Here is a 25,859-nt window from a genome sequence, read left to right on the forward strand (position 1 = left end):
GTTTAAAACCTCTGCAAATGAACACAAAGTAAATTTAAACATGACAAAACGGTGCCCTACATACCAGATTATTTAGAGTGATGGTGCAGCAGCTGGACTTCCTGTTCCCTCCAGAAGAGGTCCCCCCCCCCTCTCTAATCATTTTGCAGGGTCATCCTGTGTGAGAAAAATATTGATGCTGTTTTAAATCCCTCTGTATTTTTCTGCACATATTGAAGGCCATCATGTCACATCAGTTTTCTGTTACACAGACCATGGCTTCATTTATTGCTTAGACCTCTGCGGCTCCAAGAAAAAAACAAAAGAAAAAGGATTCATGGGAAAACTATTGATTCAGTAACATTTTTTTTTTCATAGTGTAATTTGCAACATGGTGTTTCTCATTTGTCAGCGCCCATGGAGTAGTGTAGCTGAAGCACACCCACAGCGCAGAGGATCATTGACATGCAGGGGATGTTACTGCATGCCCTACTTTCCTGATAAAACCACTGACATGTTAAATGAGGTAGAAGTTAAAGTAGTGTTTCTGTGTTGTCACAAGAATAACAGACAGGGGAGCTGAGAGGAGCAGCAGTCTGTGTTCAAACACCTTTGCTGCCCTCTGCAAGAGTCCCCATCTAACATGGCTAAGTAGGTAAATGTGATGGAGTATTGATCTGAGCATCGGCGTTTTAGTTCCCATCCATTAGTTGAAAGGACTCAAGGAGAGAAGAGTGAAAAAGTCCTCAGGGATGCCCCCCCTGATGCTGTGATGACTCTTCATTAACTCAGTTATCTAAAAATACTTTCCATGGCATACTTTCCAGATTCATTCAGACTCCTCAGGGGCAACAGCACCCCTCAGTGGACATGAGGATATATAACACCTGATATTCTTGAATTTACTGAATAATTTACACAAATCAGAGACAGAAAAACTGAAGACGACATTTCATTTTTGTTGACATTTGATATTTTTATTCTCATGTTCAGTAACCACGGTTCTGTTTTCTGTCACTTTATCAGAAATAGTCAAGCATAAATCAACCAGGCCTACCCAGCTAGGTTTGAAGCCTCATCACACACGGCTGAGGGTTCACGTCAAAGACTCTCACTCATTGTCTGTCTTATTATCGCTCACATACACACATCTAGACACACACGCGTCACACTGTTCCCCAGCGAAAGGCATCCGCGCGGGATTATGCCAGCACTGTAAAAATATTATAGCCTATCATAGTGACACCGTAGCAGCGCCGCCTACAGCTGAAACAATAAGAGCCACAAAGCTTTAGTCTGCTATTGCTTTAGTAGGATAATATATGGAAGGTTCACATTTCAGCATATATCAATATGATAGGAAGACCCTGAAAAACTATGGTGTTTGATCTGCTGGCACAGAAAGCATTGCAGATATTTACAGTACAGCCTGTACATATATTCAGAATGCAGATACACAGGCATCACCGTGCACACTCGCAAACATTTCAAACATGCTTCCCAGAAGCAGAGCAATGGTCACATGTCTTAGACATTGTATAATATGAGAGCAAAAAAAACAAACAAAACAAGCAACAGTGACACAATATACAGAAAGGTAATGACAACAATAACTTTAAAATGGCATTTCATTTAGATAACACTGTAAATAGTGACAATAGAGAACAAAATAAACAGTAATCTCCACAAAATGTATGCTGAGCACGTTCACGGACCCGATGAGTGTTTTCCCTTTATGTGATTCAGATCCTTGTGAAAGTCATTTCACCTGAAACTAGTGCAGCTTTCACAACACAGTGCTGACACGTAACTATGTGCTGGTCTTGGTATTTTTAGAGCACAGATGTTTTCTTTGCATTTTTACATTATGTGTAGTTTTTCATTTAATAACTACATGTGTATTAATTAATAAAGGAGCAAACCTGCATGTCATGGAGGTTTGCACGAGTGTATTATTAGTTTAGATTTGAAGATCATCACATACTATCAATGCTGTGTGATTGTTTTTTTTATATAAATACTCTACAATGGAATCAGAATAGAAGTAACATTATCTATTTTCTATTAATAGAAAACATTGTGAAATGCTTTGATCAAATTTGTCATGTATATTTGTCAGGCAGGTCATGTAAAATTAGTTAAGATAATTAATATCTGTTGTATTTATATTCATATAATTTATATTATATGTTCTAATATAACTTATATTTAACTTCGGTGTACATTTCTGTTAGGTACTCTGTTACAGTAACCATGAAAGTGATCAGGTGAAGGTTAAACACTAACCCAACCACTGCAGCAGCATCGTCATGATCATACCTGCTGGTGCTGGCTTCCTTACCTCGTCACTGGAAGATTTGGAAGATTAAATCAGAGAAATATAATAATATAATAATGTAGTTCCAATAATCTACATGGATACATGAGACCTGGTGTCAAATCACTAAATTACTTTACTGGAAACAAACACTGAATCTGTGTTTTTTAAAGGCTTGGAAAATAATGATTTATGATAAAAATAAGTAGTGATATGTTGTTTAAAGACACCTGATAAAATGACACAAATACTCTTTCCTTCAGTGTGTGTGTCTGTGTGTGGTACAGTAAAGCTTCCTATGCCTCAGCACCGTGAAAAGGCTGAAGTCCACTGCCTGGGTGATTATCCTCCTGGGTCACTGGTTCTCAGGCTCAGCTGCTTTGGCAGTGTGACCCAAGACACAGCTTAATTTCTGGGGTTCAGAGCTTGGCCTCGGGGCTTGTCTGGTCAACGGGGAGAAAAGAAGAGCGGATCCTCTGGGCTTCGTTAACACATAGGTGACCAAATGCCTTGTTGTACCATTCTGGAGATCTTCCCCTGTAACAAGAAACACACTCATTAGCGACTGCAGACGAGGTTGAAACATAAGACTTTAAAAACCCTGGAGGTGCATCCACACCTGAGGTCCACTCTGCAGATATGGGTGAGTCTGGTCCTCCCCGTCCCACAGGGCTCTAAGAGGTACTGTGACTCCAGCACAACCCCCCTCACTGATCCTATCGGTGGGCTGTCTTCATGATCGACAGACACACTAACAAGCGCAGAGGAGCCTTTACAGAGGTCTGTACGCCATGATCTAAAGGACACAAGCAAGGAGTCAATTTGAGGTATTCTTTCTTATTAGGGCTTCAACTATCAATGGTTTATTTTCAAGAACAATTTCATGTAAATTCTCGGGCGATTACATTTTTGAAACAGGCAATCAAAATGTTCATATTATTAAATAATAAATGTCTCGTCTTGCCAAGAATAAAAGCTGCAAACTGTCACATATGAAGAACCTGCCCCCATTACATTTGTAGGAGTTGGAGAACATATCAATTTTCTTTCCAACAACTAATCAGCCGCTTGTCACAGCTCTTCTTTTTACCCAGTGTGGTATTTTAAAAATTCTCCTGTATGTAAAGCCCTGTTTAAACAGACATACTGTTGCTCTTTCTGCTTAATCTTTTCATTCAACACGTCAGTCTTTATGTGAGGGAGAACACCGATTGCAAAAAGAAAATGCAAACGAAATTTAGTTTCCCTGACCTTAGTACCACATATTCACAGGTGGGTTGAGGTGGCATGTTGCAGCAGGAGTACAGGTACACATCCGTCTGTTTGTCCAGCGTCTCCAGAATCTTCTCCTGCTGTAATTCAGTCTCCCACAGCGGGCGTTCTCTCAGCAGCCGATGCAGCACCTCAGCGGGAGCTGCCGACACCTCGACACACACTCTCCACCTCCTCAGAGGGTTACCGTCTCCTACCTTAGAGAGAAACACATTGGAAGAGCGAAATATTATGTAAAGGTGTATCTCAAGGGCAATACTAGAAACTTTATAGATTTGATTTTCCTAGACCAGACTAAGTGGTTAGATGTAGATGTAATCAGTATATGTTTCTGATAATCTGCTTGCACAGACATGAATAAGAACAATATTTTTCTGATTTCCACTTCAAGCCCAAGTCACAGAGGTCAAGAGACTAGTCAGAAAAAACCTGAGCAACGTTCTGTTGCTAAAGAAAAATATGCATTTTCTAATTAGTTGGCAAGTGGCTGCTGGCTGTAGCTAGGTTTAAATCACATGCAAATATAGAGATGGTCAAACCCCCCCCCCCAAAAAAACTTTTGTTACTAGCAAACTACAGTGATTAGTATTTGTATGGAAGATGCTGACTCTGCAAACAGTTTACCATCTCTTCACGTTGTAGTAAAACTTGAAAAAGTGCATCTTAAACTGGAAATGGCCTCATTCCAAAAGATTCAGCTTTCCAACATTTGTAGTTTGCATCATCATCGAGCAAGTAGTTTGCAAGTGTTTGCAGAAATTTCACTGCTGCAATTGCCAGGATCCTCTCAGTCACAACCACTAGCCAACTGGTTGTGCAACATACACTTTTCCCCAGCAATTGAGTGTTACTGGGCGTTACTGACAGCTTCTATGCCTGTATGACTGTGGTCCTTGCTCTGCATCCAGTTTCTTCCAAACCCTCCCAATATCCATCCATTATTCTAGAGATTCAGTAGCCACACATACCTTTTTAAATGACAGTTCTGTATGGTCAGTAGTTGAGCGAGACACCCAGCCTTTGCTCTTATCTTTGGCCTCTTTCAGCAGGTTCTGGATCAGCCTTTCTAGGTGTGCATGATAGGATCCTTCCTCATCTTCTTCTTCCTCGTCCACATCCACTTCCTCCTCGTGAGCTTTGCAAAGCTCGTCCAGCGGGGGCACCATCAGCTCAGCTTCCATGTAGGAGTTGTGGGACTGGGTCACCATTTCCTCTGGGATCTGTGGAACAGCCAGAGAAAGTGAATCAGATCACACAGCACCACTTCAGCTAAATACAAAAACTTTTACAGAGGAAAATGAACTGTAGTTATAAGTTTAATAGTGTATTACAGCAGCTCCTGTCAGTTTGGTAAAACGTTTTAATATCCATTATCTTCTAAACATAACCTCACTGGTCATTTCCCTGTGTTGGAGGAATTCTGCAGTCCTCTGTGGGTTAAGAAGAGCTAATCATTCAGTCCTGTATGAAAACCCTTCAAACCGCATGCATAGTAATCAAATCTGTTTGTCTTTCTCCCTGAAAGCAGCAGCATACTGTACACGCTGACAGCCTCAAAGTAATGATGAGCTACAGTTTTAGAAATGAGCTCATTAAATGCAATTATAACGTGGCCTTGGCTACTAACCACGCAGCAGGGCAAACATCAGTCAGCTTCATGTTTGTTTGTCAGTGTCTTACATAAAGATAGAGTCATGTATTATTTCTTTGTGAACAGAAATAAATAGTGGCGTATTTGATCCTGACCTGAAACAGACGTTGGCACTCGGTGATCATGTGTGCCAGGCCCTGAGTGGCAGCCAGGTTCTCGCTGAGGTCTTTCTGATCGGGTTGGCCTGTAGTGTACTTCCTCTGAATTGACCTTGAGGAACACAAATTATTATTGAATATACAGAACTGTACAACAGGTGATATATACGGAGTCATTAATGGACAGAATTAAGTCCAGATCCCTAACATACAAATGATCTTCATGCAAATTATAGCAAACATTACAACAAGGAAGGAGAATCAGAGTGGTAGCACGACAAACAATCTTTATAAGGGTGGTTACACCGTTTGATTAGCAGAACCTTGCTGCTACTTACCCCATTATTTTCTATGGAGGAAGAAATAAATGTGTACTTCTCTTTTCACAGTGTGTCTGCACTTTTTCTTCAATTTTAATAAATAAATAATGACACACCTGAGGTTTTAAACATCTAATTTTAACACCTGGTAAGGACCAAGTACTATTGAATTTTATCCTCAAACATGAAACCTTATAACTGAAATGGGACGTATCTTCTTTTTTACCATGATTGTTGATTTTCTAAATGTACTGACACATAATTACAATCTTCGTTTACACTGACATTTTTACACTGCTCAGAATAATCCATAACTGTGAACAAAACTGAGAACCAACTGAATCCTTCTTTTGTTAACTGATGACTGTAATAGTCAAATGTTTAGTAGTATTTAGATTTGCTCAATTAACAAAGCATAAAATCAGTTACCAATATCCAAAAGTTAAAAAGAGAAATTTGAGAGATATTTTTATATGCAAGGAAATATTTGTAAAGACTAGTGTTGTGTGGCATCAGATTTTAGCAAAAGGAGTAAATTTGTGGAATTTATGGAGAACTAAAAACAATTAAAACAGTGTAATTAAATGTAATCAAATGTTTAAGGCAAATACGAGTTATTAATTTCACTTTCATCAGCTTCTATGTTTTTTATGCAAGAATCAGCGTGTTCATCATCCCATATGCGCACCTTGGTGATAAGGCTTCGCTCTTCAGTATGCTGAGGTGGAAGAGCGACGGCCCCAGACAAACAGCCAGGTTCATGGGTGTCATCTGGTTCTCCTCCACCATTGATGTAACGTCACGCAGGAAGTAGAGCAGCGTCTGCAGAACCTCCCTGTTTTCGTCTGGCATTAACAAGATGGCCGCTCGGACGGCCTGCAGTCTCTGCTCCTTTGGGACATCTGAAGAAAAATATGGACGTGAGGAGGAGTGATGGGTCAAATAAACAATGTGGTTAAGGTTTTAAACAATAGAAATTCTTCATTATATAGCAAATACTGTTTTCAATATTTGACTGAATATGATTTATGATTTTGGATACAATTAACAACGTTGTTTTATAGCATATCGTTGATTAAAGATTGAAGCTGTTTTTTACTGGTTCAGAAATTAAAATGTGATTTTAATTTTTGATTAGAAGAACAAACAGATCACATATACTGTGTTTGCCTGTTTACTAAGGCCAACTAAACCATTAAAGCTATTTACAGTCACATGCAAATGACTGCAGGTGTGCCTCTGAGGTGGCTTACACTGATAAATATGCAGGAAGGTTTCTCCTAGCTTGCTTGTGAGGAGAGGTTCAGGCAGGTCTCTGAAGAACTGTTTGACCATGTCGGCAACATCGTAAGCTGATTGGTCTTCATAGTTCACGCAGTCAGGAGACAACTCGCACTGCTGCCTCAACGCCTGAATACGAGACTTCACGCCGGACTTCCTGAACAATCCAACCTAAGAGAAGAAGACCAGAAGGGAAGGGACAGTCACGGGAAAGAGACAGGCAGGGCATTAACTGTTTATCGGCTTATTCACGCCTTCAGTAGCGCTTTAAGAAGGACAAAGTTTTATTGATTCTAACCTGGTCCAGACAATGTGTTCTGAGGTGGCTGAGGGCTTGCTGTAAACACAAGGGGAGTGGAAAACCACAGCGCTGGACATGGACAATGAGGGGAACCCCGAACACACTCTTCTCTTTGTAGTCTGGCACCTTCATGCGCTTCATAAACTTTGGCACAGACCTGAAAGCAATAGAGAGAATTAAGTGTGTGGCAGAAAAAGTGGCACATACTTTGATTATCTTCTCTTTATTTAAATGCCGGTTGACAGGAGTAAACAAAGGTCACCGTAAACAAGTCAAAGCTTGCGTTTGGAGAGCATAATCAACTGATGAAAGTGTGTGGGGGTGACAACCTAAAGCCAGTTTGTTCAAACACTGCGGCATGCACGAGCCCAACTGCATGCATGTTTTGAAACCAAATGAAGCTGATGGTTGGCCATATGGTCCTGCTGTTTCAGCTCTTCTGCAGAGTTAATGGAAGCAGTAAAAATAACCACTGCAAAAAGTGTCACGCGTATAGAACATACTGTACCTTGCTAACCTGGACCACATAAGGAAAAACCAAAAAGATGGTTTATATTTTTTATATTTGAGGAAAAAAAGACGGGGAGATGAAGAAAGAGGTTTGATAAAGAAATGTATAAAACAGTTTGAGATACTTTGCGTGTATGTTTGACAGGTTGTGAATGTCTAGTTTTATAATAAATGAATGACTGAAAGACAAACGTAGACTTGAAATTGTGCAGCGATTGTAATGCACGCCCACCACGTCCAGCCGTGTTTGTTGGACATCGAGTATTTCTCCATGATGGCGGTGAGGCGGAGCAGGGAAAACTTTTGCAGCAGGCTGAGCTGGCCCGCTGATTGGCTGCTGATCTGCAGAGAAGATGCCGGCTGGTTGAGATGATCTGAAGTTCTGAAACTGGGCCATCGTAGACTGGGATGGGAAGAAAATACCAGCAAACAATCAGACACTGTGATTCAGTCACTGTAAATATGAGTCTAGTTTATTTTGAGTCTTGTTATTATAGTTTTGTGGAACTAGCGTTTAGGGAAGAATATAATTGTACTGGTTTAAAACAAAACTTCAGGTTAGACAGATTTGATTTGCTGAAGGCAGCCAGTAGAAACATTACCCAACCTGTTCAATGTTAAAGAGGAGGTCCTTGATTAAAAATCAACCATTCAACCATCAGGGGCTCTTATGATTCTCCAGCAGAGAGTAGGAGAAGCATATATTACTTTTCTTAATGAACTTAGTAAGAACTGTTCAAAGGTGGAGGACAAAGTGCTGATGTGGAGTGAGAAGACTTCAGCTTTGAAAGGCACCCACTTGATTCATCAAGCACAGGCTGCAGGAGCCGATTTTAACTTCAGAGGAACCATGCAATATTATTTGGACTCCCAACATTTATAGTACATGTCCAGAGAGGCATATATGGACAACAAAGGGCATCGCACCAATTTTCCAGTACTGGATACTTGACAGAGGTGTTGCTAGGCAGCAGTTAAGCCTGATGTCTATCTATTAGCTATTTACTCTTACGCAGGCAAGAGAAAATGAAACATACAAGCAGTAACTGACCCTTTTTTTATGGTTTATCATTTAGAATCTATACCACCAATGAAAGTGAACAACGAGCTGTAAATATAAACACAATTTAACCCAGGATCACCACCCTTTTTACTGTGCACTGCTTCATTAACACTTTGGTTGTGCTCTTTTGTTTTTTCCCCAAATAAACTGTTGCTTATATACATCATGAGTACTTTGGTGTGCTTCAAGATCTCAGCCATGATTGTAGTGATTACACTGTTAATATAATCAATACAATTTAGGGCCAAAACTATAAAAACACAACTCAAGTAGTAATAAAACCATAATTATCCTTTAAAAAGCTGAAGGGCTGCTCACCGTGGTCTTGTGAGGGAGGCCCCAACTCCAGAGTCTCTCCTCTCCCGGCTGGTCCCCGTTGAATCTGTGTCATTTAAGGAGACCCCGTCTCTCTCACCTTCGCTGGGAGTGGTCCGGCCCTCCCCTTCTTCCTCCCCCTCCCCCGTCTCCCCTTCGGGCAGCACGCTACGGCTCCAGTGGTTCACAATTTGCTGCAGACCACTGACATGCTGGATAATGTCATCCAGGTGAGGGAACAGATTGTCCTCTTTCTCCAAGTCCAGCAGGTCTCCTGTGCTGGCATACAAATGGGAGCCTGGCACGTTGTCATAAACACTCACTCTGCTGCCCCGTGGAGCTCCAGGACAGGGTTTAGACAAAGGTTTACCAGACCAGGGTTCACCCAGGCCATTGTCACGGGGAGAAGTTCGGGCATGCACGTGAGAGTCGTTGTTTCTGTCACCAGGGGAAGGCGCCAGGCTTTCTATGGAGAGGGCTTTTGGAAAGGTGCCTGGTTTATGGTCTTTGGGGATGTGAATGAGGAGGTTTTCATATGAGTGAAACTGGTGTCTGCCAAACTGGCTCTGACCTTCGGTCCTTTTACCCTGAGAAGGCAACACCATATCCTCCAGATACATGCTGCTTCTCTTGCTGGCAGTGCGGGGCTTTATGCACACAGGCTCCTTCACAGGGAGCTCCACAGTCTCATTGCTGGGGCTCACACTCACTGTGACCTGGTCTTTACAATCCTTGCTAAGAGAGTCAGGGGAAATGTCACCATCAGTTTGGTGGTTGTGTTTAGGGCTCTGCTCTAATTGGCTGATAGGCGTACACTGGAGCATCTGCAGCGCCTGAGGTTCCTCCCCCTGTAACACCGGCCCGCTGATGACCAGCGGTGGCCTGCGGTTTGAGCCCTTGCGCCTCGTCGATGGCCCCCAAGTACGCATTATTTCCATTCGCCGCAAAAACTCTTTGGCTTTATTCCGCCTCCCTTGCCCGTGGCGGCTGCTTTTGATCGGCAGGGAGTTATAGTGTGGGAGCTCCCGTGGCGGTTGATAGGAAGCAGAGAGGGAGGCCATCGATATGGAGTCGGGCATGGCAGAGGCAGAGTCCTCACTGTGTAGCGAGGAGATTTCCGTGATCTCCTGCTCACTCAGGTCTGTCAGCACGCTCTCACTGCTCACTGTGCTGTGCAGACCCTCCCCCTGACCTGTCGGGCTGCTTTCATTGGTGCTGTCAGACAGGAAGTCTTGTAGGCGAGACCAGCGTCGGCTGCTCCACTCGAACGTCCACCTTTTACTGATAGCCAATGGATCATCTTCATCGGAGTCATCACCCTGTGGAAGGAAAAAGGAAGTATGAGCTTCTACTGTCTTAAGTTTAGGATACTAGAAAATAAAAATAGCTTAAATTTATTGAAAGATTTGGGATCCATTGTTGAACAAGCTAACAATTTTACAGTATGAATCAAAATGCATTTCATCACAGTGACTGACAGTACACCACACCATAATTTTCAGGCAAGCAAGTACTGTAGCTGTGTATAGTAATTGAGGAACAACAATCAAGCTGCAAAAACCTCTGTTCTTGTAATTCATTGGCAAAATTTTTGACTTACTTTCTTCTTGGGTTGACTGACGTCCAGTTTCATGGAGGCGCACTTGTTCAGAGTATTCAGACGCCTGCAACAGACAAGCGCACAGTCAAATGCTGCATCTAAAGCTGCTCTTCTGGATGCGATTTGTCTGTTGTGTGTCTCTATCCATCTGCACTCTGACGCCGCTCCCTTTCAGTCTCTTTTCTTGCTTTTCACTACCACCTTCTCACATCCCTGCTGGGTCCACTTTCAGATATGCTTCTTCACTGCCTGCTTTAAACTTCTTCTCAGACACTATCTTCATTGTAGTCTGTCTACACACATGTTCCACGCTGATTTTCTTCTTCTCTTCTTCTACTTTTCTCTGCTGGCATCACACCCCTGAAATTGATTCTCAGTCCCGAACACGGCCAGCTCCTCCCCTTCACTTTTCTCCCTTCACCCTGAGGAAAGCTTCCACTGTCTCCACCTTCATTTAGGATGTGATGAGTGGCTCTTTAGCGGGGTGGTGTCTGTGTCCGTGCCTTTAAGACGGGATTGTTAAAAACACGTTTCAGGGCTCATGACCTCTGTCATTTGAAAGGATTTCAGCCCTCTAACAACACAGTAGGAAATCCTCCTTCGTTCACTGTAAACCTCTCTGTCCTCTCATACAAATGGCCAGACAAGAATTGCTCTGCACAACTTGTGTCATAGCGAAAATGACTATATAATTTAACATTTAAACAACACATTATGAGCATGTTTTATAGCTCTTGAGACACTTTCAGGGGATCTGATGTGTGTTCTCTCACGGTATAGCTGTCAGGAGCCACTAACGTTTTAATTACCACACCCTCCTCTGCCATAGACACTGGGGAGATGGGGGGTAAGCAGGAGAGAGAAAAGAAGCAGATAAGGAGCAGGATAAGCTGTTGCAACCATGTAAAGCTTTAATAAAATGAAAACAGGAGATCTGAAGAGGAAAAATCAAATACATGTGGAAAGAAACACCACAAAGTTGGGAAGTGTTGGGAAGTACTGGCATCCCTTCACTCCTTCCCCACTACTCTCACCCATTCCTCGCCCCCTGCTTTTCCCCCCGAGGGTCTCTCCTCTTTGAATGGGAGATCAGAGTTCGACAGAGGGGAGGGGAGGTGACCAGATCAAAGCTTCAAAGTATATGGGTGGGAGACGTGGAAGGGGAGTTCATTAGGGAGAGGGGGGTCAGACATCTAATGAGTAGCAGTTAGCATGAGGCCGCAGGACAAGCCAGAGAACTGAGCAGGAAAAGGAAGCTAGAATTTTTCTGGTCTTAAGTGTGTACGGGTGGAGGCATAAGTGTAAACACTGAAACGCGTCGACGTGCCGGCGTCCTTACCGACAAAGAGGCTCCACCAGATCCCGGTCCAAAAAGTCGTGGTCCCTTTTAACAGACGAAATGTCAAGCGGAAACTGGGAATCTGGATGAAAGAGACAGAGAAAATGAGTTTTTTAGTTAATGACTAACAGATAACATGAGTCTGCATATTCCTCTTTGAGTTAACTGTTAAAGAAGTCTGCTGCCACCACTGTTAACACTCCTCATCTGCATCTCAAGTTTTCTGAATGCACACACATACGCACACGCTTTCAAATCCCAAAATAGCTCAAATCCCACAGAGCGCCAATGCTAAAATGACTCAAGCTTTTTTTTATTTTGGTGATTCTCAGCGTGTGGTTGCAGACTGCAGGCTTCATGTTTGCCTGGGGAGCAGCCACAGAGTCCCAGAGCCCGGCATCCACAACCCAACATTACTGAAGCTCTCAAGTTTTCTCAGAGAAGCTGTGTGTGTGCATATGTGTGCATGTGTGTGTGTGTGTGTGTGTGTGTGTGTGTGTGTGTGTGTGTGTGTGTGTGTGTGTGTGTGTGTGTGCTGCTAAAGATGGACTGTTGTGCTTTAAGAGCAACTTCTTAGATTAGGCCATTTCCTGTTTATGTTTGAAACGTATAAAAAATCCAATGATCATCACATGAATAATTGCTATTGAGAAAGAAAGAAAGAAAGAAAGAAAGAAAGAAAGAAAGAAAGAAAGAAAGAAAGATAGAAAGATGGGTAGATGACTATAAGAAAAGTGGTGGGTGAGGAAGGGCACAAGGAGAAAGGTGGGAGAAAGAAGACAGAAGTAGAAGCTATGAGAGTCCCAGCAGTGATAACAAGGCCTTTCCCATGACCCCTCCCTCCAGACAGGAACTGAAGCCTGGAAATAGAACGCAGTGGCCCAGAAGACGAGGATACAAGGATGGAGAGATGGCAGAAAGAGAGAGAGAAGCACAGATGGTGGAAAAATAAAACAGAGAAAGAACACAGAACGCAGAGAATAAACAAAAGGAGAGATCTGAAAGAGGAGGTCCTTGTGTGAAACAAGTCAGCTGGGTAAAAGCTGAACTTTGGCTCCTCTGTGTGCGTGATACCTTCATACAGCTGAGCGTACTGTGGAAATCCCGCTGCTCGAAGCCAGTCGCAAGCCTCCTTAGCCTCAATCTCTGAAAAGCAAAGAAAGCAGTAGAGGCATGTTGAGAGCAAACATCAACATATGCATGTTTATTTTATCATGTAGGATCTCTACTGTTCAACTATATTTTTAGTACGATGTATTTTTACAAATTTACAGCTTCTAGTTTGCATTATATATCACCACAACCAAATTTTATGGAGGAAAGTCCCCAAATGATTTCCTTTCTGAGAATCGCAGCCGAACAAGGTCAACATTTTGAAAGTCTTAATTAATAAATTGAAAAACATGATAAATCAAATTAAAGACAGACTCGCAGTGACTCATTTTCCATGATCCATCTCTGAGCGTGTTACGGAAACAGAGGAGGAACATCTCAGAAAACGAGACTTCCCTCTGGGAATTAAGAGGAATGATGAGACTGGAAAAGCTGGAAATTTGCCAGAGAAGGATGCACATTATCTTGAGTGGACAAAGGAAGCAGCGTACATTGTCTAACATTACATCTGTACTACAGATATAGATACACCAGCCTTCAGAATTGAAAGTATAAATGTATAAAGAATAAAACAGGTCAGCACGGTGCCGCCAACACCTTGAGACATTTTACAGGCATTTGTTTTACTACTTTTTTCCACAAGCCTATGTACTGCACACACCTCTAAACTGGCAGCCCTGAAATGCACAAGTGTGTGGGTATGTGTGTGTACAGTACGCTCACTTTATGAGCAGACACTTATTAAACCGCTCTGCAGCGCCTCTTTGTGCTGACAAAGACATCTTAATAATCTGGTGACAGCAATCATGTGTTTTAGGTGCAATATGACTTAAAATGCGCACTGAGACATGCTAGAAAAATACAAAAATCATAAATAATAAGGAAGTGAAAAGAATGGGAAGGAATTTACATGTGAAAAAAATGAAATGTTAAATGATAAGTATTAAAGGTCAAATAAGAGCAACTGTAACTTCATCATTTTACTTTCATGGCTCTTATCTGATCTCTCTGTCAAAGCCACACTCATTCACTCTCACGTGTCTCATTCACTCTCACAGAGGTGCTGGCACTGCCTGAGAAAGTCACCGCAGAAACACAGAGGACAAAGTTCAGCAGGGAAATAAAACAAATGTCAGACTTCACCCTCAGAGATGAGAATGGCCAGAGGAAATGATCCCATTACCACAATCCAGCAATTACAACCCTCTTCCAACATTCTCAGCATAACTCCTCTCTCTAAGTCACATATGAAGCAGCGCTCGGGGTAAAAATATTTCCAGTTCTCTGAAAATAGACTGCAGAGACCGAGAGATCCCAGAGAGAAGCATTTCATGGGCGAGAGGCTTTCAGGAGAAACGTGAAAACTTACTGGGAGCTCTCATGGTGTAGGTGATGACATGCTTCTATGCCTTTGTCCTTTGCTCAGACTGACGTTTCCTCTCCATCCCGTGGCACGTCCAGTCGCTGCTATGCAGCTTTCCGTCAAGTGGCATTGATTTTGCGCTTTCTTCCCCGCTGCCTTTCCAACCCGTGTGTTTACAACTCTGCCTCCCTCTTCCAGCCTGCCCCATGCAGGTTTTCTCTTCCCTCTAATTTTCTCCTCAACCTCCTCTCTCGCACTTTCATATTAGTTAGGATCTACATACAACATCTCTCTACTTTTACAGACTTTCTGCTTTAGGCTCTTCTTGTCATGCTTTAATTTCTTACTAATTCCTCAGATTTTTATGTGCTCATTTAAACTTATTTACTTACTTTTGCCCTCACTGCGCTCTTTCTACATCCTTCTTCTTATCAACCTTTCCTACCACATCCTCCTCTGAATCCTTCTCTCAACAAAGGATGTAGCCGCCCCGTTTGCTTCTTCCATTAAATTTACTCATCCTTGTTCCTGTCAATTGCACATCTTCGCGTCACACCATGATTGTCATTACCAGAAGTGATGTTGCCCCATGAATTCCATGAAGAAATAATTTCAGTTGACGTTTGCATCAGCCAGACCCCGAGGTCGCAGCCTGACAAGTGGTGGATGCCAACTTCACATGTCAGCTGGACCTACTGGCTGGTTAGCAAGGACGCTCGAACCTTCCGTCTCTGGGTTTATAGCACAAGCCTACACATCCGAGCAACAAATGTGTACGAACACACATGCATTAGACACACTAGACATTTAGAAGAGTCCAGATGTTGCCTCCAGTGAGTCAGAGAATGCAACAAGGGTGAGACAGACAGCTGGGGTGGGGAGTGGCAGCTGAGATGGACCCTGTGGGAACACCACAAGGAGGAAGCCATACCACACCAGCTGTCTGCTTAGTGTATGTTGAGATTTTAAACACTAAAATGCGTGCATGCACAGGTTAAAAAATATGCACCACAAAGAGATTTCAGGTTTTGAATGTGAGGATGGTGATCTAGCTTGACGATCTTCTTTAAGTATGGTTTCTTGACAGCCACCCTTCCACTGAGATCATTTCTGATGAGGTTTCAGTAACAGTAGATGGATCAAATGAAGGGTCAGATGCATCTCACAGGTCCTGTATCAGGTCTTTGCTTTAACTAAAGAAGTGAGAACAACTTCTGTGTTTTTCTGACAGGATGCTAGTAACAAGGTGCTTAAGCATAACATTTAAAATGGGTTCTTTGCTAAGTTTTCTGTTATGTGTAGACACAACGCTGGCTCGTTCCTTGAGTTAGGTGTCTTTTTATGCTTGAATGATTCACAAGTTAATAAAAAAAAATGTACCTCTGAAAATGGTCAAGTACAAACACTGGACTGAAAATGAGTGAAAAAGCAGCCAATGTCAAAAGAAAAAAGTTGAAAAGCCTAGAATACAAACACACACACAATGGCATACTTCATTGCTATGTTTGTGCATGTGTAATTGGCAACGGCAAAGCTGCTCTCAGCACAGGAACAAAGCACTGCCATTCATCTGTGCAGAATTTAATCAAGAGATTAATTAGTACACAAACATATTATTAGCAGGCCACAAAACACCCCAGTGCACGCAGTCAGACGGAGCTAATCCGAGCTGCCCGCCATGCTGTCTTTCAGCATATCTCACTGCACTGGTGCTGAGGAGAATATACGACAACAGGCAGAAAGCCAACAACAGCCAGACAGATGGTATGTGTACGAGTGCGCTCGACTGTGGGTTGGTCTGTGAGTTATGGTGTTCATGTGTGGGACAAAGAGGCTGTAATTTAATTTCTTACATAACAAGGGTGCCAGCAATCTGACGTAACGCATATAATTCAAACACCCGAATCTCCTCACAGCTTTTTTTAATGAAACTTTCTTTTCTCTACCTTTCATTTCCTGCTTTTCATCCCACACCAGTAACCCTGACTTTTCTGGCAGCCTTTTATCTGTGTTATGTCTGCCTCGTACTGGGTCCCAAGGACCCCAAAGTCCCCTGGATTACATCATTTCCTGTTCTAAATTTCCCATGTGTTCAAAGTGACATGTGAGCTAAGAACAGCAGCAGGAAGTTCCTGGGCTAAAGTGAAGCCCACAAGAGAGCTTTTTTTTTTTTTTTTTTTTAGTTTAATTGAATAGATTTTTTTTATAAGATCTGTCCCTTTAGTCTAAATAACACTGAGCAGTCACAGACTACACACACACACACACACACACACACACACACACACACACACACACACACACACACACACAGGATGCCTGGAAAGCTGCTAAAGCACTTAGTCCTTTACTCTTAAAGGTTTTTTTTAAGGCAGTGAAGAAAATGAAGAAGGAAGCAAAGGACATTAAAGAGGAATATGCCTGTTCTATCTCATGAAGTGCATCTGTGACAAATACCGAGCTTTGGAAATATACTGTGACACAGAATCGGTGGAAGCATGCACACATGAAGGACTGCAGAGTTTACTCAGTCCTACATATATGCGACATGGCACAAATGCGAGGACTGCTGTAATTAAGCAGTTGACCATAATTAATAAAGGCACAGGGCAATACTGAGTGTTACCAGATTAGATTAATAGGATGAGTGAAGAAAAGTGAAGGTCAAGCTGTATGTTTGGTTATGTCATTTTTTCTCCAACAGAGGGTGCTAAAGCATTTTGTTAGAGAAATCAAAAGAAAACCATTATGGTGTTGGCTCTTGCGTCACATATTAGCCCCTTTGTCATTTAGTGATTAGGCTGTTAATTTAAACAGGAAGGATAACATCAGAGCAGAAATGCAGGAGTTGCACTGATTTTATGAATAAAAAATCATGTTAGCATTACATACATGCGCCTCACAATTACCATATTTCAAGCCTTAAACTAAAGAGATGGACTCAATCAACAGTCGGGAGCAATCAGTCAAATAGTTAAGTGGCTGTCGATGAAATCAGATTCAGATTCACAGATTTAGGTAATAATGTCATGTGAACGCTGTGTAGCGTTTGAATCAATTCAATGAAATTCAGTTTTAATTATATAGTGCCAAATCACAACACCAGGAGCTTTTTATTGTAAAGTATAATACAGAGAAAACCCAGTGATCAAAGGACCACTTTTGAACAAGCACTTAGCAAAAGTGGGAAGGAAAAGCCTACTTTTAACAGGAAGAAACCACCAGCAGAACCAGGCTCAGAGGGGGGCAATCTGCTGCAAGACAGTGATTAGATCCACTATGAAAGCCTTTAACACATCTGTATGTCACCCATACACATTTATAAATCAGGGCAGCAGTTTGCACATTTGTTTTATGCATGAAAAGCCAATGGTTTGAGAACAGGAGGAGACACAAACCCCTTTGAGGTTGTGTCAGGAAGGGCATCCAATATAAAAGTAAGTAATCAAATATAGGGGGTTACCTGCTGTGGTAACAACTTGTGAGCAAGGAAGAAGCTCAAAGTAGCTTTATTGTACCTGGAGACATGAATTAAGCACTACTGCTGTTAAAAAGCCTCTGATTTCGGTGACCGACTGTTTAGGTCACTGAGTTGTGTTGTTTTAAAGGCTGCCTCACACTCGACCAGCTGCTGAGGAGTGGAATGCAACAGAAGTGGGTGAAGGAGACAGTGTGTTTGTGTGAGGGCTGAGAAGAGCGAAGTGCATGTAAGAGTGCAAAAATAGGAGTGAGTGAAAGTTAAAAAGTCATACCATCACCCAGCACAGGCATAAACTTGCTTCCCCGTCTACATTCCTGTTCATCTCTCTCCTCCAGCATATCACTGTTTCTTTTAGTTACTTCATATATCATCTGGATTCTTTGAGACCCATTCATCATGAAGCAGGGATAACACGTAGCACAAGACTTAACACGCTTCTGCTCCTAATTATGTGGCATGGCATTTTGAGGGAGAAAAAAAAATGACCACTAACTGCCTGATGTGTTTCAAGAGCACCAACAATGCAGCCTTACAGAGAAAGAGCATGCTGTCGTTTTCAATGAACACAGGCGGCCTTTGCGGTGACAGTGTTGTTCTGTTAAATTTACTCCTTGGGAAGCTTGAGTCACGTGACAGGAAGTGCAGGAAGTAACCAGTCGGGTAGGGGGAAGAGACAAAAACAAGAACACTACAGCCCTCAAGCATTTGTTATGGCTTCTTTCAGATTTATGAAAGACATCTTTGGAGTGGAAGTGGCTCCACATGTCTGACTAGATGATGTTTCTTGGAATTTAGAAGTGGAAGAACCACTTCAGGTGGTTACCCTTTCATAGATTTCCCACTGAAGCATAATTAAGGCATCAGGTGGGAACCACTGTGGAATAGGCCCAATTCCAAACAGGGGAGACGCAATCTAACATTAAAGCCCTGCAATCAGAATCTTCCTTCCCCTGTTTAACAGCTGGAACACTTATCAAAGCACTTTGTGTAAATGTGCACCCAGCACTTTCCTCTCTCTTTCAATGGACAGAACAAGTGATGAGTGACATTTACACTTGGTAGGCTTCAAAGATCTAATGAGAGGTTTTTCAGTTTACTTATCAACCTATTGTCACCCCCTTTTTTAAGAAAGACACACATGTGAGAAAAACAAAAAACAAAAAAAGCTGAAAACTGCATTGACATACTTTCTTATGTTTTACTGAGGCATGAGATTGAATTTAAATCAAAGGCATTAAAACATCTTCTCCATAGCTACCTTGTGCCAGCCTCCGCAGAAGCTGCTTGCGAGCAATGATGCGCGAGAGGCGCAGGGCAGAGCGCCGTTGAGGGGTGTCGCCCAGCCTCAGGTAGTAGTCCTGCCCATCGGGTGTCATGGCCTCCAGGCAGGTACTCTCACCGCTGCTCTCACAGTCACTCTCACTGTCATTACTGGCGCCCTTGGAACTGTGATCCCCGCAGTCTGTACTGTCACCGATTTCCATGTTCCTACTGTTTGTGACATCAGCACAGTCTGCACTGTCCTCTGTGCACATGCTGTCAGCGCTCTCATCCCTCGTATTGTCCACACTGTCAGCAGCGGTTAAACTCCTCGTGTCCTCATTCGCATGTTTAGCAGTTTCTGTTACGTTTGCTGTCTCTTCATTCCTTGCAGAATCTGCTCTGTCTGCATCTTCACAGTGCACTAAGCCAGCTCCGTGGACTGTACTCACTGCAGCTTCCATGTCATCCATAAGGGCCATAGTGATGTCTCCAGTCTCCATAACATAACGTTTGATCTACACTCCAAGTCTCAGGGTGGTGGATTGTAGAGTGAGCACTCCTTGTAAATTCCTGCCTTTAACATGTCCTTACTGGAAGCCAAATCAGCTCTTCTCCCTCCTGCCTCCTCCTTCCGAATCACCACAGTCTAACAAACACGCAGGTTTCATCACACCACCTGACTCAGATGGTAAACACAGGCTGACTGCTCAGCTGAGTTTGAGATGGGAGGAAGACCGACTTTCACAAGGTCCTTCCTTTGGTCACATGACCAGCAACCAATGCCCTGAGCGCTCAGGGAACGCTGCACCGCTTCCTGAGGATCTGCCAAAGAATCAATTTTGGTACGCGCCCCAGGCATTAGTGGGGATATCTGTGAGGGGACACGTAATCAGGACAGGGAAGGGGATAGGCCTGGAAAAATATACAATGCCAGCAGCCATATCCCAGTGCGAAACGGGAAGGAACAAACAGAACAATAGAGCATGTGGATTTGTGAGACGGTGCAGAGGAATGTAAGTAGGAGTAAGATGTTTGCTGCTTATGCTGAGTAGGACTGCAATGCCATTGAAGAATAAACCCACACCATCACATTTAGACCACATGACAGATATACATCACCCACTTTCCCTGCTAACACTCCTTTCACATACCAATACATCTAAATAAATCTACCATGTAGCAGATATAGTAAGCTGAAGTCTTTAATATGTGACTGAAAGTTGCCACAGAGTAACGAAACTAGGGGATAAATGTGTGGAAAGAAGTGAGTGGAAGTAGAGAAGCCATAGTTTGACCCAGATTTGCAGAATAATGGTTTACCAAGACCTGAGGACCCAAGCTGTCACCTGAATTTATTTTAGGGAGGTAATAATCGGCAGGTGAGGTAAGAGAGGGTGTGAAAAAAGCGCCATAGCAAAGTCACTTACAGGTCAGCAGTTACAGGACAGTTTTTTTTTTTAGCCTGCAGGCCATATACTGTGAGAAAGCTGGAAGCTACGAGTCCGAAATCCCAGAAATGCCAAATTACTCCCAGTCAAACAAGTGAAACTGTGAAACATAAAATCTGTGATTGGGTTTGATTACACCGCCCTCTTGAGGAAATCAAAATCATGATCTGCACAATTTCTCTGCAAAAGTGGAAGTTTGGACTATCTCTGTTTTCACTTGAGATAAACCGACAAAGAAAAATAAATTTGAAACACTAAGCAGGGCACTGAGTAAATGTCCCATGTGATCTTTGGCACAGACGGTTGGCATAATAATGTAATGGAGAGCTAAGTAATGGAGATGTGTGCAACCAAAGCGGCAAAGGGCAGGGCTGTAGTAAGCAGTGAGTAATATAATATTCATCGCTTTCAGTTACAGCAGGCCACGACAAGACCGAAGCTACATCGACTAGAGATGAGCCTGAAAAATCAGCTACAGCTAAAGTTTAATTAAATACGCAGCTGGAGGACACAAGAAGACCTAAAAGGACAGTACGAGGAAATGTGAAGAGCCTGCTTGTTGTGAGACCTGAAATTATTGTTGAAATTATGTCAGCATGACAGCTGATTTATGCATTATTTAAAACCTGTTCTTCTCATTTACAATATAAAGCATTATTGATATAAGACATCCTACTATGTCTAACCTCTGAAAATGTTGTTTTGGTCTGTAGTTTCATTGATTTTGAGCAAGCTGTGTTTATGGCATTACTTCCATTTCTTTGTTAAGTCATCTGATGTGTCATTATCCCATTTACAGTCACGAATGGGCAAATCCTGGAGGATGTATTTAGGTCTTAAAGCAAATGAGATATTGATCAAAAAGTAGTAGCAGCACTTATTGCAGTTAACATTATGAAGCCTTTAAGTGCAAAATATCTTTGTGACAAAATAAATGAGATCACCAGATGCTCATAAATCATTTATGTGTGTGAGCATTAAGAAAGAAAAAGAGTTAATATTAGGAAAAAAAGCTGGAGTTCTTATTTTTGACCTTTGATAAGGTTTTAAAGTCATTTTTAAGGACAGTACTAAAGTAAACACTCTGACCTTCACAGCCAGGCAGACTTCACAATTCTGAACATCAAAGCGAGGTCACCTTTAACCTAAAGACCAAAAACTAAGGAGCTTCATGCCCAAATATTCAAGGCTCTATTAGCTCTTTGAGATGATCTAAAAAGCAGTCAGGACCATTACAGAGAAATGGACTTTAAACAGCAGGAAGCCCTGAGCCATCCAGCGGCAGATAAAATGCAGCTGGGTTTTACTTAAAGCTGGCTGAGTATTTTCAGCGCAGAAGTCAAAGGTCATCCTGAGTACGAGGCAAAGTGAGCGCCACGTCCAGTTTACAGAGCAGTGAAAATAAATCCTAGTAGGAAAGAGATGATTCAAGATCATTTCACACAGGGCCGTGCAGAAGTTTTGAGCTACTCCTGATTTTATTGTATTTTCCAAGGAAAATGGCAAATGGGTGCAAACGTGTGCAAATGGACATACCGTATATACGTTTTTTTAATGAAATTTGGAAATACAAACACAGCAGCGTGAACGCCTACCATCTCATATACTCACAGCAGTGAGCGTCATCATTTAGTTCACTTAATTGTTGCCAAGTTGCCAAATTTGCTGCATGATTAAGCAACAGTATTCTCAAAAAATACTTTCTAGAGAAATACAGTATTGTGCAAGTGTCTCATGCCACTGCGTGTTTCTTTCTATTTTCCTGGGAAAATAAGAAATAGGAACAGTGATTTATGCTCAATCATAAATGCAAATACAGTATATAAGGCAAAAACAGAGTCTGTACAGCTCTGATGAGCGATTTGGCACGACCGCCTTTGTTCTTCAACATAGCCTGAACTCTGTTAGATAAGCTTTCTTGTAATATCTTTAAGTAGATTCTTTTTTTAAAAGATCCCACACTGCTTCAGTTGGGATCATTTTCATGATGAAAGTGAAGCTGTTGCTGATCAGATACATTTTAGATGGTATTGCATGATGAATCGAACTCTGATGGTGGTTTTCTGTATTTGTAATTCCATCAGTTTTGACCATATCTCCAAAACACCAAATCACAACAGAGCCTCAACTGTACTTTACATATCACTGTAGATACTCCTCCTGACATCCAGAAACAGTTCAAACTTATGGAAATCTAGATTCCATATGACCTGTTGCCACCGATTTTCAGTCCAGTTCTTGTGTAATTTGGCATACCTCACCCTTTATTCTGTTTCCCTCCTTTAAAATGGCTTCTTGACAACCACCCCTCCAATGAGATCATATCTGATGAGGCTTGAACAGTAGATGGCTCAACTGACAGGTCAGACTCATCTCTGAGGTCATGTGTCAGGATTTTTTTTTCAGATACTGGTCATCTCCTGTAATCTTTAGGATTACAGCAAATGAACCAAAAAGATCTTCCCAAAGATGTTTGGGATCATTTAGAATCACACTGGTTGAAACTTTAACTACTATCAAACTATGTTATGTTTGGTATTTTTCATAAATTAACTAAAGAAATGGGAACAAATTATGTATTTTTCCAACAGGCAGCGAGTATGACAGTGAATCAGTTCTTTGCTAAATTGTTATCTATGGACACAAACACAAGTAATGTGCCTTTTTTCTGTTTAATAGTCAGGTACAAGGATTGGACTGAAAATTAGTGAAAAAGCAACCAATGTCCAAAGAAAACCTATGAAAGACCTTCAGAAAATCTGGAGAACTATCACTCGACCACTTTAAAATGACAACAACGTTTGGCTCCTGAAAACAAAATATGACAAAATGCATGGTGGTTCAAGACTTTTGCACGTTCCTGTGTGTTTGTGTAAATTCTTTCTTCTGCATCGGTGTTTTCTAACAAACCGACACGCACACGAACAAATAAACTCCCACACCAAAGAAACTCAGGCTCGCAAAAGCCACATTCAAAGGGAGACCCACACTTACTACTAACTCAAAAATCTGTGGAATTACAACTAAATCCAGGTGCTATGCTGTACTCTCAATTCTCTCTCTCACACACAAAGATACACACACTCTCTGCTTTTTTGCATCTGCCTCTTGACTTTTGCTTAATATGCACAATCTTTGAATTACATCTGGTAATCAGTGCAGGGTTTCTTTTTTTTAAAAAGATGCTCACATTATTTGCCATGACTACATGTCAGTGAATTTAATCCTGTGCTGTTTATCACCATCAAAATAAAATCAGCCTCGTCTGGAAAATTACTTACAGTATTTCTCCCCCCCCCCCCACCAAACAAAAATACAAAACAGGTTTAAATTCATAACATTTGACTAGCATGGATTCTCCAGATATTCCACTGTCCTGACTAATTCATAGGGTGGAAAATGCACTTCTGAATGCCAGCATAACTGTAAGGCCAGATGTGCACATTTTTAAGGATTCCCCATCCCCATATCAGATCCAGACAGATGTGAACTGTGTGCCTTTGAGCTGATGCGTTCAGCAGTAGGATGAAGGAGGGGTGCTGGATGAGGGGCTGTGGGTTTGGGGCTCTGAAAGGAGGATGGAAGGGCTAGAAATAAGGAAAAAGAGGATTACACAGCCAGCAGGTGTTCTCTGATGCTTCCTTAGGCAGATACTCTCTTTCTAATTGTGCACAAAGATTCACTAAAGCAACAAACACTGTAGTAGCTGTCCTTCATGCAATGCTGAAAACAATCTTTAGCAGGGCTCCAGCATCATTTTGCTGGCCGTGCATGCAATCTATCACTGCTAAGCACTGTAATACACCATGAATAGGCACACTGACTTTGACCGACATCCTGGTCTGTGGTGGTTTGTGTTGTCGTGAATGTGGGAATGTTCATCGTTTAATTTGCTTAAGAGGCGCACATCTCGGTAATTACATTAAACTGAGGGGACAGCTGTAGCTCTCTGACGCACAGTTTAGAGAGGGGGAGAGAGAGATGGTAAACTCTGCGCATCCAGGCCAAATACAGAGCAAACCCAGCGACCCTTCCAAAAAAAAAAAAAAGGGGGGGGGGGGGGGGGGAACCTGCTGCATTGTGAGAATATTTCACTCCTTCTCCGGACGACATAATCCGAAATAATAAACAGCGAGAATAAAATAAGTGAAAGTAAACCAGAGTCCGGATTAGAACAACAGATAGTGAATGATTGGCATCTGGACCCCCCTTCTTTGGACTCCTGTCCACAGCACATGCCTGGGTGCTGTTTTGAGGACTAAATTTGACAATGACCTTCCCAAAAATACCAGGGTGCGCGCTGCTGTGACGCTACAGGCAAACAGCTCTATATGCAGCACATAGGCTGAAGATAAACTTCTGTCTTCTAATAATATTATAAGGTCTAAAGGAATAAATACGATGGTGCGTAAAATCATACAACCAAAGAGTGAGGGAAAAATAAGGCAAATGTTCAACCACTTAGAAAGAAAACAGAAAAAAATCTGAATTTTCAGACCAGGATTTTATGAAAAAAAGTAAGTGGTGGTTTAATGTAGCCTAGCACGTCATTATTCTTACTGTGGTTACAGTTAGGCTGTTTCATCTGTGAGGACAAGCTGCATCCCGCATATTTGTATTTGGCTCTGACCTGCTAACCGTCTCTCCCGGACATTTCTCCACAGCAGATCCCAAGCCTTGGACGTTGAGTCCCGCAGCTGCTCGCTGATCGACCGCCGCAGCTGTAGCTTGGCAGACTTTCGCTGGGTTGTCATTGCTGTGCAGCCGGACTCATATTCCCCCGACTATTAAAAAAACGAAACCACTGCTCTTGTCAACCACACGCTCATTCCTCAGCTCCTTTATTCCGCTATGCGAACAGCCCGGGATGAGGCAGTGCGCCCCGGCTTCTGCGTCTGGCTGCCGCAATAGTCGTCACTGCTACACCTGGTATACAGCTCCTCTAGCGCTGCGTCACCTTCCTGTACCAGTGGAGGCGGATGAGGTCCTACCGGCAGGATCCTGACCCCCTCTAAAAAATGATGTACTGATTTAACAAATTCTGCATTTCTGCCCTACTCGTCCACGTCTGTAGGGCGGAGATGCAGAAATGTTAAAACATAACTTCTGCATGTGAGGCGTGAACTCTGACAAGGCGAGCCAGAT

The 25,859-nt window shown here is 42.3% G+C and overlaps 1 protein-coding gene across 3 annotated transcripts; it reads right to left on the reverse strand.

Moving 5' to 3' along the window:
• Positions 1 to 944: 944 nt before the first annotated feature.
• On the reverse strand, positions 945 to 25,859 carry stard13a (StAR related lipid transfer domain containing 13a). Of its 3 annotated transcripts, none has more exons than XM_086308924.1 (14): positions 25,345 to 25,859; positions 13,121 to 13,192; positions 12,047 to 12,128; positions 10,708 to 10,771; positions 9,111 to 10,426; positions 7,962 to 8,132; positions 7,217 to 7,376; positions 6,891 to 7,089; positions 6,326 to 6,539; positions 5,315 to 5,429; positions 4,537 to 4,788; positions 3,548 to 3,765; positions 2,916 to 3,092; positions 945 to 2,833 (listed from the first exon to the last, which is right to left on the reverse strand). In XM_086308924.1, exons 1-14 carry the CDS (start codon positions 25,466 to 25,468, stop codon positions 2,716 to 2,718), a joined length of 3,282 nt encoding a protein of 1,093 aa, XP_086165050.1. In that variant the 5' UTR covers positions 25,469 to 25,859; the 3' UTR covers positions 945 to 2,715. The 3 variants fall into 3 exon arrangements, with proteins under 3 accessions (XP_086165050.1, XP_086165049.1, XP_086165051.1); XM_086308923.1 differs by lacking the exon at positions 25,345 to 25,859 and adding an exon at positions 19,262 to 20,081; XM_086308925.1 differs by lacking the exon at positions 25,345 to 25,859 and adding an exon at positions 14,529 to 17,733.

The sequence above is a fragment of the Aulonocara sp. 'chitande type north' Nkhata Bay genome, linkage group LG10, assembly GCF_057382095.1.
Source record: "Aulonocara sp. 'chitande type north' Nkhata Bay isolate Kocher_YH1m ecotype deep benthic linkage group LG10, A_spYH_male_GT1.1, whole genome shotgun sequence".
Classification (NCBI taxonomy): domain Eukaryota; kingdom Metazoa; phylum Chordata; class Actinopteri; order Cichliformes; family Cichlidae; genus Aulonocara; species Aulonocara sp. 'chitande type north' Nkhata Bay.